The following is a 16,164-nucleotide window of genomic DNA, read 5'->3' on the forward strand; positions in this document are numbered from 1 at the left end:
CCAGAGAGAGAAACAGAGAGAGAGACAGAGAGAGAGAGAGAGAGAGAGAGAAAGAGAGAGAGAGCTGTTGATGCCAATGGTAGGCTGGCTCAGGGGTGTTTCCATGTGAGGAGCCCAAGAATCCACAATGGATGCCAGACTTGGGGAAACCCTTTTCAAAAACAAGAGCACACACCCGGGTTGACAAGCCCACACATGCCCACTCTCTCGCTCACACTCTCTCTCTCTCTTTATTCATTAGTTAATCCATAACAAGTTCTCTACACATCTAAACTTATAATGTTGCTATAACTCTTACTAAACAGGATGAATTGACTAAAATGTCACAAAGAATGGCATTTGAACACAAGAACAGTACATGCATTGACATGTATGATGTTCTTTACAGAGAGAAATGAGAAAAATCAATTTCTATATTTTAAATTGCATACAAAAATACTGGGCCTTGTGTTTTTATATGCAGTGTATTTTATTTAATCTGTATTGTATTCTTTATATGCAAAAGCTATAAATAATAGAAAAAATAAATACTGCACTCATTGCTTGCAGAAAAATAGTTTCTATATCACTTTAGAACTTTTCAACAGCTCCATTTCCCAGAGTTCCCCTCTTTACAGGTACAACAATGAGGCCATTTCCTTTTGCTTTGTGTCATGGACTGCCAAAGTGTTTAAACGTGTTTACACTAATTGGCCTTGGCCCTGTCCATACCTCCTGTAATTTATTTTTTTTGTCTTTTTTTATTTTCAACAAACTCATTAAGGAATTACTGTTTGTAAATCTCAGGTATCAACGGTCGAGAGCTACTGCTTCTTTTTTCCATGTGGAAAAAAAGGAGAAAGAGATCTGAATAAAGACAGACAAAAAAATCAAAACAAACGCCCAGACACAAGGGACAGCCCAGACAGCTCTTTCTCTATTTGGGCTCCCGTCCTAGGCAGCAAAGGCAATGGAAAGTTCTGGAAATGTAAATCTGTTGGGTTAAAAATACAGCACATTAATGTGCTCCACATGTGGCACTCTGGCATATGGACAGATATTTTGATGGCAAAGATGGGAAGGAGGAGGGATCGAGAGTGGTGGGAGGGTTTTTCTGAAGGAGAGACTGAGTGTACAGACACTTTATTGAAGACTGCAGGGTTTAACCTCTTAACGACGAGTGGGTCAAAAATGACCCTCTTGCGTATTTATTTACATTTAATTTACGTTTAATGCATGTTTAAACTGAAATTGTAAACTAATAATGACATCCAATATATCATTTGAAAGATCTGGGTCCCAAGATTTAATATTTTAAAGAGATGTTGATGATCACTAAGTTACATTTACATTTATCAGACACTTTTATCCAAAGCGACTTACAGTGCAATTATTACAGGGACAATCCCCCCGGAGCAACCTGCCTTGCTCATGGACACAATGGTGGTGGCCGTGGGGTTAGAACCAGTGATCTTCTGATTAACAGCCCTGTGCTTTAGCCACTACGCCACCACCACTCCTAAGTTAAGTTCTGACCTTTATTGTCTTCCAGCCAAATACAGATCAACACAATCCTCCAAACTTAAGTATGCTTTTCATTGCAAGAGTCCAATAAATAAAATCCAGTAGAGATTTTAGTCCAAAAATGTACAGGTTTGTTCAGGTTTTATCATTTATCAAGTTATCATTCATGTCCATTCTCTGCAAAATCTTGCACTCTGTTTAGTGTTTTAGAAGCAAAACACGCAAACATGATATTTGGGAAGGTCTTACAAACAAAATGAGCCCTCACGCAAAATGTTCTGTGCAGCTGTGATTGGGTAGTCATTCAAAATAACCAAACAGAACAGTCAACACGAGTGACATAAAGATTTGCGTCATCCATGTTTGTCTCTGGATAAAGCCGGCCAATGAAAAGCTAGATCCCTTTTGACTGATGGGTTGAGTAGCTAATGAAAAGATGAAAACAACAATGTGAGAAGCGAAGGTTCGGAGTGAAAAACCGTGGACTGTGTTTGTTTGTGTTTGCTCTTTTACGCCTGGTGTGCAGTTATAGCGTGTTACTGCCGTACTGTCGACAAAGAACTCTGCTCTTGAACTGCCGATCTGATCAACCCTCCTCTGCTTCAGTCAACATCACTGAGAGTTTGGAGAACACACACTCCTGACTACATTTTTTCATCAAACCCCTTATTCAAGAGAGACATGTCATTCAAGCCGAGATGAGCCACCTTCCCCGGCTTCGCTCACCATAAGTTAGACCCCAGAGCACACGCGCTAACAATGCATTGATTTAGTAATTTTGTTCCACTGTTTTCCTTCAATTTGCATTGGGAGCAAGTGTGCTCTAGGCTTCACTGTTGGTGTTCAAAGCTGGGGAGAGCGAGGCTCCCCGGCATGAGGCAGTGGCTAAAGACCCTGGGTGAACACCAGAGTAAAGTCAGTTTGCATTTGTATGGGGGAAAATTTAACAGAAGCATCTTTATTGTATGCAAAAGTTTAATTCCATTGCAACATTTCAAAATTGAAATGTTCTTTTCACATTGTTTATAAAATGCATAAAAAATATGGAATGCATTATAATATATTCCCAAATAAAAAATAAAAAAATGATATCTTCATGCATATTTTGGTTTGTGTGGTATTTTGTACATTGAACTATAAACAATTGTTTGTTTTGAAACACTTTGATAATTGGTTTACTACAAGTGGTCTATTGGCCCATCCAAGTGGCCATTTTTTGGAAGAAAACTTACATAAATCATTATGGAACAAAGAGTTTTAGTCATATCGACTTCAAAATTGTGTCAGACCTTCATCAGACACGTGGCTTTGTATCAGATGTGTTTTTGGGGCACTGCGCATTGTCTTGCATATTTAAAAAAAAAAAAAAAAAACTTATAAATATAATTTATATTTATAATTTACGAATTCACAGTGAAATCAGTCTGGTCTGACATAGCAATATTGGCTCAACCAATGGCAGAGGTTTGCCATTGGTTGAGCCCCCATCTACGACTGTTCTGTTTACCAGAACAATGGTAGATGGGGGGAGTATTTAAGAAACCTATTTGGAAACAACTATTTTTTAATTACATTTTTTTTGCTATTCAATGCATAAATTACACTGCTATTGGTTGAGCTACTTGGTAGAAGTATGTGGCTTGAGATTCAGCCATTGTCCCTACAGCTTTCTTTTCAGAAACCTCCCAACAGACACAATTTCAAAACAATTCCTATTGCTTCTTCACACACATACACAAACACAGATCTAAGCGTCCCCTACCTTGTGCTCTCTCCACAAACACCACCTTGGAGTCGTGCTGGAAGTTGTGCCCGCTGAGGAGCACCTGTTCCCCCCCTGAGGCAGCACAGCTTTCCATGCTCTGTTTATCCACGAGTGGCAGCTCCTGTGCTGAGCGTTGGGCTACAGGGAGGAAAATGTAGAGACAGAGAGAAATAGTGTTTCATTTCTTTATATTCACAGCTTTATTCGCTACTTCTCATCCATTGGTAAATATTAAGCATATTTTCACTAGTGCTATATCTTAGTAACTAAACACATATGCTTGTTTTCTCAATTTGTAGTTTTATTTTTTATGCTGGTTTCAAAAAACCTAACCTAACCTTTTTTTTTCTCTCCTACAAAGTATAATTCAATATCATCATGTTTTATAATTGCATATAAAGTTAAACACACTGGAATACATTCAGGCAAGGGACACCTCTATAATGAAGTTAGATAAATTAATAATTACAATTTCTTTCTTTCTTTCTTTCTTTCTTTCTTTCTTTCTTTCTTTCTTTCTTTCTTTCTTTCTATCTATCTATCTATCTATCTATCTATCTATCTATCTATCTATCTATCTATCTATCTATCTATCTATCTATCTATCTATCTATCTATCTATCTATCTATCTATCTACCTACCTACCTACCTACCCACCCATCCTTCTGTCATTCTTACTTCTTACATTGAAGTATTTCAGTTTCTAGTTTCTGAAACCCCCAGAAATAACACCTCACACTATGGACTGATACAGTATATGCTACATGCCTCCTGTCATCAGCCTTTATGTGGCTAAAATCCAAAAATCACTCATGTTTTATGAGCTGTGCTCATTCTAATGATATTTCTCATTTACTTTATTGGTCCTGGCAGTTATTAAAGTGAAGAAAGCGTATTTATTTAACGAGAAGAATCTGTCTTTGTATTATTAATTCAATCCATAAGGACAATCTAGGCCCAATTTCAAAAATAAAAACATTGGGACACGTGGCTATGAGGTTTTGCAGTGTGTAAGTTAAGATTGCAGTTCAGTTTGACTTACAGCACTCAATGGGGTTGGATGCCACCTGTAAGGACACCATCCTGCCATTTGGTTGGTTGATGTGGACACGGAACACCATCCTCACACGTGTGTTCTTCCTTCCAATGTCAGTCTCGCCCTTCCGCAGTTCGATGTCTGAGTTACGCAGCTTGAGAATTCCAGCACAGTCGATTCTGTGGTATAGAAGGAACTTAAATGTCAGTGAGACAGACTCAACAAATTCTCCCAGAACAGAAGTACAAATATGTGTGGCAAAGTTGTTTAATAAATTTTTTTTTCAGATAAACAATTCATTTATTGCCTGTTTTAGATTTTTTTTTGGTATCGTTTCTGCTCAAATTTAGCTTGACCCTAATTCTTCCCTGCATAAATAAATGCCCTTTCTCTCTCACCCACCCAATTTCTACTCCTGACATGGCACAGATGCTGTTAAAAATCCATAAAAAAATTCACTTTTTCCACTAAACTTAAAAAAATCTTCTGACTAGTCCAGAAAGCCAACACAAGTAAATACTTATTTAAAACTTGTCAAAGTTTTGCATCGCATTATGACCACAGCATTTATTTAAGCTGTGTGCAATCCACCTGAGTCCAATGATCCATGTAGCATACATTTTGGCAATAACAGGAAGGCTGAAAAACTGGAGAAACAATTACCGCGTATGAGTCGTCTGTCAACAGGGTACAGATCCGGGATAGCTAGATAGTAACATTCCCATGTGTATGTGGTGAGGAATAGCACATTGCGTTCCAGGTATTTAAGTCTAGATCATCCTGATGTGAGTAGTTAACATGAAATACTTTGGGAAGTTGACACATCCTGCAGTGTGACACACTATAATCAATCTAAAATAATTGTAAACAACATTTTGTTAATTATTTCATAATTCATATGTATGCCATTTTTATGACCTAATTTATTGAAAAAGTTACATCGAAAAGTTTATGGTTCATAAAGTTGAGGACTGCAGTCCAAACCAAGTTCTATATAAATAGCAGAATATATTTTATCTCATATCAAAAGTTAATGTGAAACAGATACTATAGAGAAAATTGGTTATATTGCTTTGACTTGAGGGCTTAACCATTTTTTGGCTCAACAACAGAAACGTGACAATGTGGGCATGCTCCCCAGAAAGTTCTGAAACACGATCCAGAGGGGTTTTGGAGATTTTTTGTATATATTAAGTATTACATCCATTACAGTGCGGAGAGAAAGTGCTGAGCTGGTAAGACCGCTACCGCCTGGCTCGCAAACCAGACCCCAGAGCCCCATTACGGGCTCCACGCGATCAGAGGCCTCCTGTAACACGAGTCCTGGAGCTCAGACAAGGGAAACCCGGCACACTGGAACACTCGTAGAAAGCGTGCACACACAGATACACATGTCTGCTTAGCAACTACCTTCACAACAGAGGATAGTGGTAAAACAGAGGGTTGTCTATAGAATGATTCAGATTTACAGATTGAGACTATCCTGCATGAAAATCCAAGCTGGTAGCTGTGTTTTGAACCATGGTAGCTGGTTTCTAGCTTATTCAAGCTGATAGACCATCTTGGACCAGCAACAAACCAGCCACTAGCTGATAATACCAGCTTTAAGGTGCTCAAGCTTGTTTTAGGAACATGCTGGCTCGTCAACAAGCTAATGAGCAGCTGGGGCCAGCTATAAACCAGTTACCATGTTCCAAAAACCAGCCTGACCAGCTGGAAGCTGTTTTGTTAGCAGTCCAAGATGGTTTATCAGCTTGGACCAGCTTATGACCAGCTTGGACCAGCTAGACACATGCTACCAAGTTCCAAAAAACAGTCTGACCACCTTAAACTTGTATAATCAGCTGGTAGCCGGTTTGATACAGGTACAATATGGTCTACCAGCTTGGACAAGCAAGAAACCAGCAACAAAGTTCCAAAAACAAGCTTTGACCATCTTAAGCTGGCATGGTAAGCAGATAGTTGGTTTGTTGCTGGTCAAATATGGTCTACCAGCTTGGACTGGCTACTGACCAGCGATAAACGGTTACAATATCCTGAAAAAAAGCCTGACCAGTCTGTTTTATTGCCAGTCCAAGATGGTCTTCCAGCTTGGATCATTTTATGACCCGCTTGGACCAGCTAGAACAAGGGTCGGGAACCTGTGGCTCTTTGTTCAAAATCAAGTGGTACGCAGGGTTTCTCACCATTCACCAACACATGATCGTTTAAAACTTTCTAGAGATAATTTTCCTGCAGAAATTGTGGGTGTGATTGCAAAGCTTGAAGTCAATGACACTGTTTTGATTTCCTTTCTCCTTGTCATACAGCCTACTCCTGCTGAACAAGGTTTGAAATTAACACCTGCTAAATGGATTTTTATGTGGAGTATTTTGCTGATGTACCAGCCAGGAGGGTGACCTTTAAGACTTCTCGGAGTGATATATTATAAGACATTAGACACAAAGAGGTGCGTTTGATGAAACGTGATTATATTTTGAAGAACAGACGAAAGAAAATCTGTCGATGCACGTCTGATTTGATATGTGTGCACAGTGAGCTCCACTGTTGTTCACAAGTGCAATGAAAGCACTTCTCCAAGACATGCAAATGCATAGAGTTCTGGGCCTTGTTTCTCAATAACTATGCATCTTAGCTGTTAAGAGCATTTTCTACAAGCAATTTTATAAATTCTTGTAATTTTTAATGTGCGCCAAGGGTGTGAATTAGCACCTGCCACACTCCAAATGCGATGAGGCTCAATCCTGATTGCAAGCTCCTCATTCAAATGTATTTCATGCACAAGTAAGTTTGCTCATTTACCCTCAACAGGTGGGTGACCTGTAAGACATCTCAGAGTGACACATGACAATAAATGCTGTTAATAAAAAAGTCATGCGCTTGAAGAAACATACATTATTATATTTATAAGAACGGACAAAAGAAAAGCCGTCTGCTCATGTCTGATTCGCTGTTTGTTCAGAAGTGTGCAATAGGACACTGTCTTGTGGAACAAGCGCATGTAAAGATTTATCACTCCTTTCCTTCCCTGGTCCAATGTGGTCTACCAGCTTTGACAAGCTAGAAACCATCCACTATGTTAACCACCATAAGCTGGTATGAGCAGCTGGTTTGTTGCTGGTCTAAGATGGTCTACCAATTCAGACCAGCTAATAATAATAACACAGTTACCATCTTAAACTAGATTTTCCAGCAGGGTTGTTTTGCAGTTACATTTTTTATTGTTTATTGGAGGAAATAAGGACAGGATGCACGTGGATATACACATTTACAGTATGAGGTACACACATTTTCCCCAAAGGGCTTGTATCTCTCTGTTTTTCCTCAGTGTCTTTCCGAGGCAGATGTGTACAATGCATACTCACATAGCCCTCATGTTGCTCTCCGGCAGTAGAGGAATCTCAAGAACTTTGGTATTGGACTGTATGACCTCGTGGCTCGGTGTGGACACGGTCTTTCCAGTTATACGGTGAACCTGGTAAAAGGCGTGAGGCCGTAGAAGGCGGTCATCTGCTGTCCCAATAAATAGCTGTAGGGTCAGAGGTTCGCTCTCCATGTAGCCATGAAGCTGAAAGACACAGATACTCAGTTAGACTAAGGGCCGAATTCACCGATTGCACTATTTGCATCACGTTTAGATGCAGTATTTCAGAGGAAAAACCTGCGTCCTGTTTCCTAACCATCCACAATCCAGTTTAACCAGGCACTAAATGCGCTGAAATTGCATTGAGAGAACTGAAATGAAATTTTATTATTTTCAGCACAAACACGGCTCTTATCTGTGTAAATTAGGCTAATTATAGATCACATCTTGTTCACAAAATGTAATAAAGTCACAAAGTGTTGTGTGCTTTTTTATTGATGGCAGCAGTAATTCATAAAATGATAATGATGATGATAACATGGTTATAAGTTCTAACATATAAATGGGCATATATCCAGACACAAACTGTAGATGAGCTCACGTTCGCCATTTTAAAGTACGTAATATACATCCAAAACACAAAGACCCTCAAGGAGGGTGGTCAGCATCTGTGGTGAAAAGGCTGGACAAGCATGTATATTTATTTAAGTGGATATGTTTGAGCCTGGCATTTGTGTTTATTCAGGCAGTAGGGAGTGCACAGGCCAGAAAGAGCAAAGCAGCGCAGAGCAGAGCAGTTTGAGCACCCTCCCTCCTCTTCGTTACATTATCACCCACTACAGGAATGCCAAGACTCTTTCCGCCCATGGCACGGAGTTCAGAGCCATGCGTCCACACCTTCTAGTGCTGTGGGTCAGTTCTCACCCACTCAAGCTCTCAACCTCCATGGCACATCTGTGACAGATGAGGGAAACAGCTTGAGGAAAAAAGTAGATCTACAACATGGATTCCTTTGAAGAGTTACAGGCCAGATCCAGTAAGCAAATTCTTGCTGGTAGATGTCATAGGATATTGAGCAAGAATAACTCTCTAAAAGAAAACATGATAATAGCAGTAAAAAAAAAAAAAATACCAATAATAATAATAATAATAAATTTGTTTAGGACATACAATGAAAAAAACATAATATTCTTTGACATACCTTGGATTACCATGGTATAAATCAAAGTACTATGGAATTACCATCTGACACAACTGCACCATGGTATTGCCACAGTACTTTATTGTAAGGGGTTCTTGTCCATGTTCAAATAAAATACAATAAAAAAAGACACTTGAGGTACAATGGTAATACCATGATTTCTTTGGACATGTCCCAAAGTAATACCATTGTAGTACCTTGGAGTACCATGTAAATACCATGGCAATCATATGTGTAAAAAAGTACTGTGGTTTTACAATCTGATACCAGCACGGAACCATGGTATTGCCACAGTCTTGCAGTACCATAGTAATACCATGTTTTCTTAGGACATTTACCATCGTCTTCTTTTAATAATCATGGAATACTATGTAAATACCATTGTATATGAATATTTTAATCATTCCGTACCATGGTATGTAACAAGTTACCATGGTATTACCATATCTGGTACAAGCACTGCACCATGGCATTGCCACAGTACTTTTTAAGGGCTTCAGGTCCTTGTTAAATAAAAAGTCATAAAAAGGCATTTAAAAACTACATTAGCAGTGTTAAATTAAAAAAGTAATAAAGATCATGTCATAGTAGGCCTACGAGATATAACTATGAATATCGTAAATGTGAAAGCACTACTTTTCAAACCAACCTATATTTAGGGATTTCGTCACTTCTTCCAGTTAAAGCAGTGATTTTTGTTGACAGAGCTGTTCTTTGAGCGGTTTACTTCCCGAGAGACTTAAGCTCAGACGTGGAAGCACATAGCTGTGGTGCGGCAGGCTTACTTCAGAGGCTACACACTCACGTCTACCGTCAATCCAGTGGCGCATGTGGTCAAATTGCATCCAGAACAGAAAAAAACTTTACAGAAACCACCAGGAACCCAAGTAAGGGGGGAAAGAGAAAGAGAGACGAGGCTCCTGCAGCCTGGGTACAAAAATTCTGACCACCAAAAACTGCCAAACCCAGATGGGGAGATGAGGGTCTAAGACTAACTCTAAATGGCTCAAGGTTACGCAACACAAAGGTGCTTTTAAACAGTGGTTCTATACTGGTTTTTCTATAGGACCCAGAACATTAAGTGGTGACCCAACCCAGTCCCAGAAATGTTTGTCATAGAAAAGTACACAAAAATGTCCTTAAAAACAAACAATTTAATAGTATTTATTTTACCTTGCATAGTTTTGTTAGTTTTCGAGGTTTCTGAGATGTTGGCATCAGCCTAATTTGGCAAATTGATGAATTCACAGCAAAATATCACAGTGGATTGGGCATCCGAACTTTGACATTAAATAAAATATATATATGGAATGCATTTTCGATACACTTAAAAGTTGTGTAAACTTTTTATTTTGCCATTCTAACCATGCATTATTATATACAGTAGTTACTTTTAATTTTAATATTTGCATTAAGCATTGATTTATCCCTGCTGTCCGCCCTTTCAGAAGAGACCTACGACCAATTTTTGGGTTGCGGCCCACAAGTTGAAATATATTGCTTTAAAATATAGAAAGTGTGGCTTACTCATTGAGATCCTCTACGGAGGATAGCTGTGGTGGTGACAGTACATGGAGGGAGGTGCAGTACACTAAAAGAAGAAAATGTACAGCTGAGAACTCTCTAATCAAGCATGTTTAAGGCTCGTTCGAACACTCCCCTTCATTTGCCTGCCAGAAATGTGTGTTGCAGAGACTGGACGCCTCCACACGATGCATATTGCACATGATGTCAGTGCAGAACTAGGGCTAAACAAAAGGCAGTCTGTGCACTAGGCCAGCAACAAATAAAAAAATTCTAAAAATGGCAGTGTAAGAGGACCATGTTTTTTTCTGACGGGAGTTGCACGGAGCCACGTGCTCAGAATCATTTGCACCTTGTTAGATTGAATAAAAGTCCCCAGAACCTGTATGATGGTGTATGATGAAATGTAGAGTTTGTTGCCTGACTAGAACAGTGGTTCTCAATTAGTTTTGCTGCAGGACCCAGATTTTACATTGGAGTGGTAAGTGATCAAACAGAGTACCAAAATTGTATTTCCGTACAAAAGTATTCAAAAACGTCCTTAAAATCAAACATTGATAATGTTGGCATCTGCCTAATTTGGATGGCTTCTACAAAAAAATGGAAATTTTGCCTTGATGTCAACAAAAAATTAGCATTGTTTTTCTATTTTGTCTGCAACCCAATCCGAATAGACCTACTACACAACTTTGGACTGCAACCCACCAGTTGAGAACACTGGTCTAGAACACACACAATAAAACATGTCCTGCTTTAATGCTTTGAGTCCTGTACAGATATTTTGTAAATAAGGTGGTTACAGAATCTGCTGATGTCCAACCACTAACTTTTTCAGATACAACCACAATCCTGTCTTTTAGGAATGTAGTAATCCATTAAAGGTAGCCTGCAACCAACTTGTTCAGCGATTACATATGATTTAGCTATGAAAGTTGATGAGATAAGTGAGTCACCAATGTCTGCTGAGGGGATCTGACTAAAATCAAGACATTGTGGTCTTGCGAAATATCAGAAATACTTCTCTTATGGTTCCTGATTTTGGACATGCAAGCCAAGCGAAACATTATGAAGGATTAAATCACAGTATCTCACCATGATTTGAGAGAAAACAAATAAGGAAGTTCCTTTTGGCCTTGAAGAAAAACACCCACAATGAAAGAGTGAAAATAAATCACCTTAACACAAGGAGAGAATGTTGCAGGATGTTGAGGATGTTAGCTGGGTTGTTAAAAATAAATCCATAATTTGAGGATCTCCCTTTTGGATGCCAGTAATATAGCGTAAATGTATATCTGTAGTATATCACACCAGTCTTATTTACTTGGCTTCTCGCCATCTTCATGCAAAGATCCATTTAGAAGTCTTTTATTATGATCTTACTAGGTTACTGATTCTGGAATCACCCCTGCTGATTGACCCTATAGCCTTTTGGATCCTTAAAGAGATAATTCACCCAAAAATGAAAATAAAATAATTTACTCACCTTTATACTCAAAGGAGATCTTGTTTTGTGTTCCATTGAAGGCAGAAATTGTTGTATAGGTTTGGAACAACATTTAGGTGACTAATATACAAATTTTTCATTTTGGGGTGAAGTAACCCTTTAATGATGCAATGCTTTCAAGTTGAAGGTCCCCTCTAAAACATTATCAACATATACCTGGACCACTGGATGCCCTCCTGCAAGTGCCTTCACAGCCCCTCTGCTGCCTTCAGTCTCATAGTGAGCACGGTGGTGGGATTTGGGTTGGACATCAATTTGTAGGCTGTAGGGCCCTGAACTGGAAGGCAACTGCCAGTCAAGAGCAGGCAAAGATGGACTTCAAAAATAAGGGTGATTGAGTCGAATAGTGAGACAAAGAGAAAGAGAGAAACTTTGGTTAGCATGGATAAATGAACAAATGAGCAAACACTATGACAAAAGAATATGAAAGAAATTTCTAACACAACCTCTTGTCTAGAACACAGACATGTGCTCCCTACCTGATGTAAGGTTTTGGCTTGGACCAATATGGGTGTTGGGGTACGTCCAAGAAGCCACTGCAGTAGGTCTCTTTTTTGAAGGGCAAGCGTGCTGACATGAAGTCCTCCTGGCAAAGCTCCAGGGATCCTGTCTCCCCTCCACCTGGTTCTATTTTCAAATTCATTGAGGCACTGTGCTCCAGACTGGTCTTGCGGGCCTTCAAAGGGATCCCCTCCCCAAGATCTGCTAATCCATCTGTGGTGAGGGCATTAATGGCGGCAACAATGGCAGAGTTGGTGTACTGATTGGTGTTGGGCAGCCAGGTGTCCTCGGTCACACTGAGACGGGGCGATGTTTGTGGCGATGGTCCCGGTGATTGATTTGGTGAGTACGGATGGTACTTGTGCGATGAACTGCCATTGAAGCTGTACTTCCGTTTACTGCCACAAGGGGAGTTTGGTCGCGAGCATCGAGGGCCCATCCAGTTATCGTCAGAGATGCTTGTACGAGGAGAACAAGATGGTGAATGTCGTGGAGAAGCACCAAGGGTGCAAGACTGCAGTGATGAGGAACCTTTAGGTGAGACGCAGGGAGACTGCCAGGGTGAGTTCTGGGGTGAGTTGTCATAGTTATACGAGAAGCCCGACTCGTAGGACGATGCATCTGAGTGGCAACTGCGTGATGACACGCTGCTCGCAGGGCTAAGGCAGCTGGGGTCGCGATAACCATCGGCGCTTGGCAATGTTAACGTCACTATGGAATTGACTCGCTTGGCCACTGGCACGCTGTTGTCCTCCACTTCATCTTCGGCGAACTGGCCATAAGCTGTAATCTCAATGCGTGGACTCTCCAATGTTGGAGCTCCATTGGACCGGGGACCGGATGTCTGGAAATAGCCCACTGGGCTCAAGTCGTCTTGGGGGGAGAATGAGGACGGCTGACTGATGGATATTGACAAGGAAGGGTTGGTCTGGAGATTGTGGTATTGGGAGGATGGGCAGGGGTTGCTCAGAGGAAGGCCGATGCTGGTGTTTGGGCTGTAACTGTATGCATCTGTAAGTTGCAATGAGACAAAAATAATCATATTTTCAAGAGATGACATTTTGGGAGTAACTAAAAAAGAAGCTATATAGATAAAAGGAGTACATATAAATGAATTGTAAGACATCTGTAGGACTTCTGCTACTTAAATTAGATTTCTTATTTCAAATTGCCATTTGATAGGTATAAATGATAAGCGATTATAAAAGACAGTAGTTTTTAAAGTAATAACTGAGTAAAGAACGTTAGTGGTTAAAAGCCACAACCTCTGCAGAGGAAGCAAGGTGAGTTATACACACACACACAACAGGCCAAAAATAACAAAGTGTTAAAAATATCTTCCTGACAACAAAACCAGACAGAAACCAATACACATACGCTATCTTTATCTAAACATGAAGGCAAACATTTGCTCCTATGCAAGGTATACATAAAGATTACAGTAAAGCGCAACTCACACTCCATGTTTTAGCAGCATGCAGTGTGACTAACAAAAAATGTCTTCTATTAACTTTCCAAAAATAGATGATTAAAGCTTTGCTGTACTGGAGTGTACAGGTTGAATCATTGACCAGTTTTATAGTTTTAAGAACACTTGTAGCACATAAAAAACCACTTATAAAAAGCAGTATTCATACAAGGCCTATGTTTATATCTGTACATCTACTATCCCATTAAGACATATTTTATTGATAACAGAAATGCAGTAAGAAATGCATTATTTTAATGAGAACTAGAAGTAACTATAGTCAGCCAGTCCAACCTGGTGGAAATATTTTTAATGTAAACTAGCCCAAACTGACCGAGAGTCATGTCGGGCTAGAATTGCAATAAAATGTGCAAAATAGCTATACTTCAGTAGAATTTCTCTCATGAGAAACTCTGCTCAAAGAAAACTTTGTGTGCAACAATGCAGTATGGATACAGTATACTAAAGAATCTCTAATGTATTTTAAATCTATGCCTTGCTTTTAAAATCAAGGTAACTATTAAATTTGAGATTTTTTTAAATATATTTTTTAAAGCCTAACAGAATATATACAGGTATTATTAGCAACATAACAACTTGTTTTGTTTCAGCTGGATCATTCTGAATGATGACAAAGCTGGGTTATCTTGTGAAATGCAGTTGTTGCTAAGAGAAGGGCGCAGAAAGCCCAAAATCTAAATAACCTCCTACTTTGTTTTTGTCACGCCCACAACTCCCTTCTGCAATCTCAAACAGAAGGAAAACTCATTCAGCCCTTTAAATAAACATTCATTAACATTAATTCCATTAGATCGATGATAATAAAATTAATAAACTTAAAAATATAGTGACACAATTGGTCAGGACACTAAAAGATGGGAAATGCATTATAATTGTTCAGAAGGACACTAAAAGATGGTAAATGCATTATAAAAGATGTTGACGACAGGTAAACTCACATGCAAACAAGTGCGTAAATGAATAAGATAGTTATACTATTAATAACGATTACAATTAAGACAGAGAACGCTCGTTAAATATGTTACAGTGTGCGTAAATTTAGCCAATTCTTCATAATAAGGAGAAAATGCGTTACCTTCCTCTGCGGATTTCATGCTTGCGGAGTGTAGGGTGAACTCTGCAACCAAGTTCAATGCACTTTCCCAATAGGCACTTTATTTTCCAAGACAACGAAGACTCTGGAATAAAAAATGTGTTCACTTCTACCGCAATAAAGGTGTGTATTCCAGTCACGGGGAAACTCTAAATTATTTCAAATCTCAAATGAAACAACATTCACCACTTAATAGGCGCATACAATAACGCGAAAAATATGTATGAATATTATTCTGAATACAGATACAGTTGTATTATTTTCAATTCATAACTCGCATGTTGGTTTCCAGGGGTTCTGGTGACGCACTGCTTCGCGATGGAAAGGTCTCTGTATCTATATAAAGCTGGGAAACACCTCCGTGGAGCCCCGCCCCTACATGGAGTGACGCAAGCACCACGTCTCAAGCTCTGCAGCCGATAGGGAGAGGGATTCTCTCTTTTCAACATTTCCAGATGTGGAGCCCGCCGACGAAACGGATGTGCGCGTGCGCGGCGGCGGGAAATCAAATAAGGCGGTTATGAAAACGTGATAGATTAAAGAAGCCATTATCATGTTAATAATTTCCATTGTTCCGTTGATAGACACAAACAGCGCCTCTGTGTTTCCTCTCGTAGCAACTGCAGTGCTTTGACATTGATTAAAAAACCAGACAAACCAATTGCCTCACGGCTGCACATTTATATTATTTGAAATGTTTTATTTCACATGATTAACAAATTTTTACCCATACAATTAAGTGTTAAATAAATTTTCTCATTTGTGGTAAATGTAGAATTATTGTCCACCCTATGTCATGATACTTTGACCTTTAATTGAAGATCTTTGTTATGAAACGAAGTCACATACTGAAGGTGACATCAACCATTCAGCAAAATAATGTTGCTGTTAGGAAAATTAAAAATGTAAAATTCTCATTAAGAATACGATTTTTGAATTACATCTTTGCTCTAATATCAAAGGTCTTACTAGAGAAAAAAAAAACAGTTATGCTCCATCATGCATTTTCGTCATAGTTATATTGGTTGTAGCTTTCTATATGATATTAATGGTTACGTTGGTTAGCATTTCTTGTAAAAATACCCTAACCTCATAAAAAACAATCAATGTCAATTTATTTATGTTAACGGGAAAAAAAATCACCATTGTAAATGTACAAATGGGTTTCATTCTAATATTTTAC

General features: G+C 39.1%; 1 protein-coding gene across 1 annotated transcript in view; it reads right to left on the minus strand.

Annotated features, from left to right (window-relative positions):
• Positions 1-15,275, minus strand: part of LOC127619474 (nuclear factor of activated T-cells, cytoplasmic 1-like) — a 34,018-nt gene extending 18,743 nt beyond the window's left edge. The window contains exons 1-6 of the mRNA XM_052092321.1: positions 14,964-15,275; positions 12,378-13,410; positions 12,055-12,214; positions 7,671-7,873; positions 4,312-4,484; positions 3,266-3,406 (exon numbers count right to left, since the gene is read on the minus strand). Coding sequence (XP_051948281.1) covers positions 3,266-3,406; positions 4,312-4,484; positions 7,671-7,873; positions 12,055-12,214; positions 12,378-13,410; positions 14,964-14,982 — 1,729 coding nt within the window. The 5' untranslated portion in view covers positions 14,983-15,275. The remainder of the gene's footprint in view (positions 1-3,265; positions 3,407-4,311; positions 4,485-7,670; positions 7,874-12,054; positions 12,215-12,377; positions 13,411-14,963) is intronic.
• Between the last annotated feature and the right edge of the window lie 889 nt (positions 15,276-16,164).

This window comes from Xyrauchen texanus, chromosome 26 (genome assembly GCF_025860055.1).
Source record: "Xyrauchen texanus isolate HMW12.3.18 chromosome 26, RBS_HiC_50CHRs, whole genome shotgun sequence".
In the NCBI taxonomy this organism is placed as follows: domain Eukaryota; kingdom Metazoa; phylum Chordata; class Actinopteri; order Cypriniformes; family Catostomidae; genus Xyrauchen; species Xyrauchen texanus.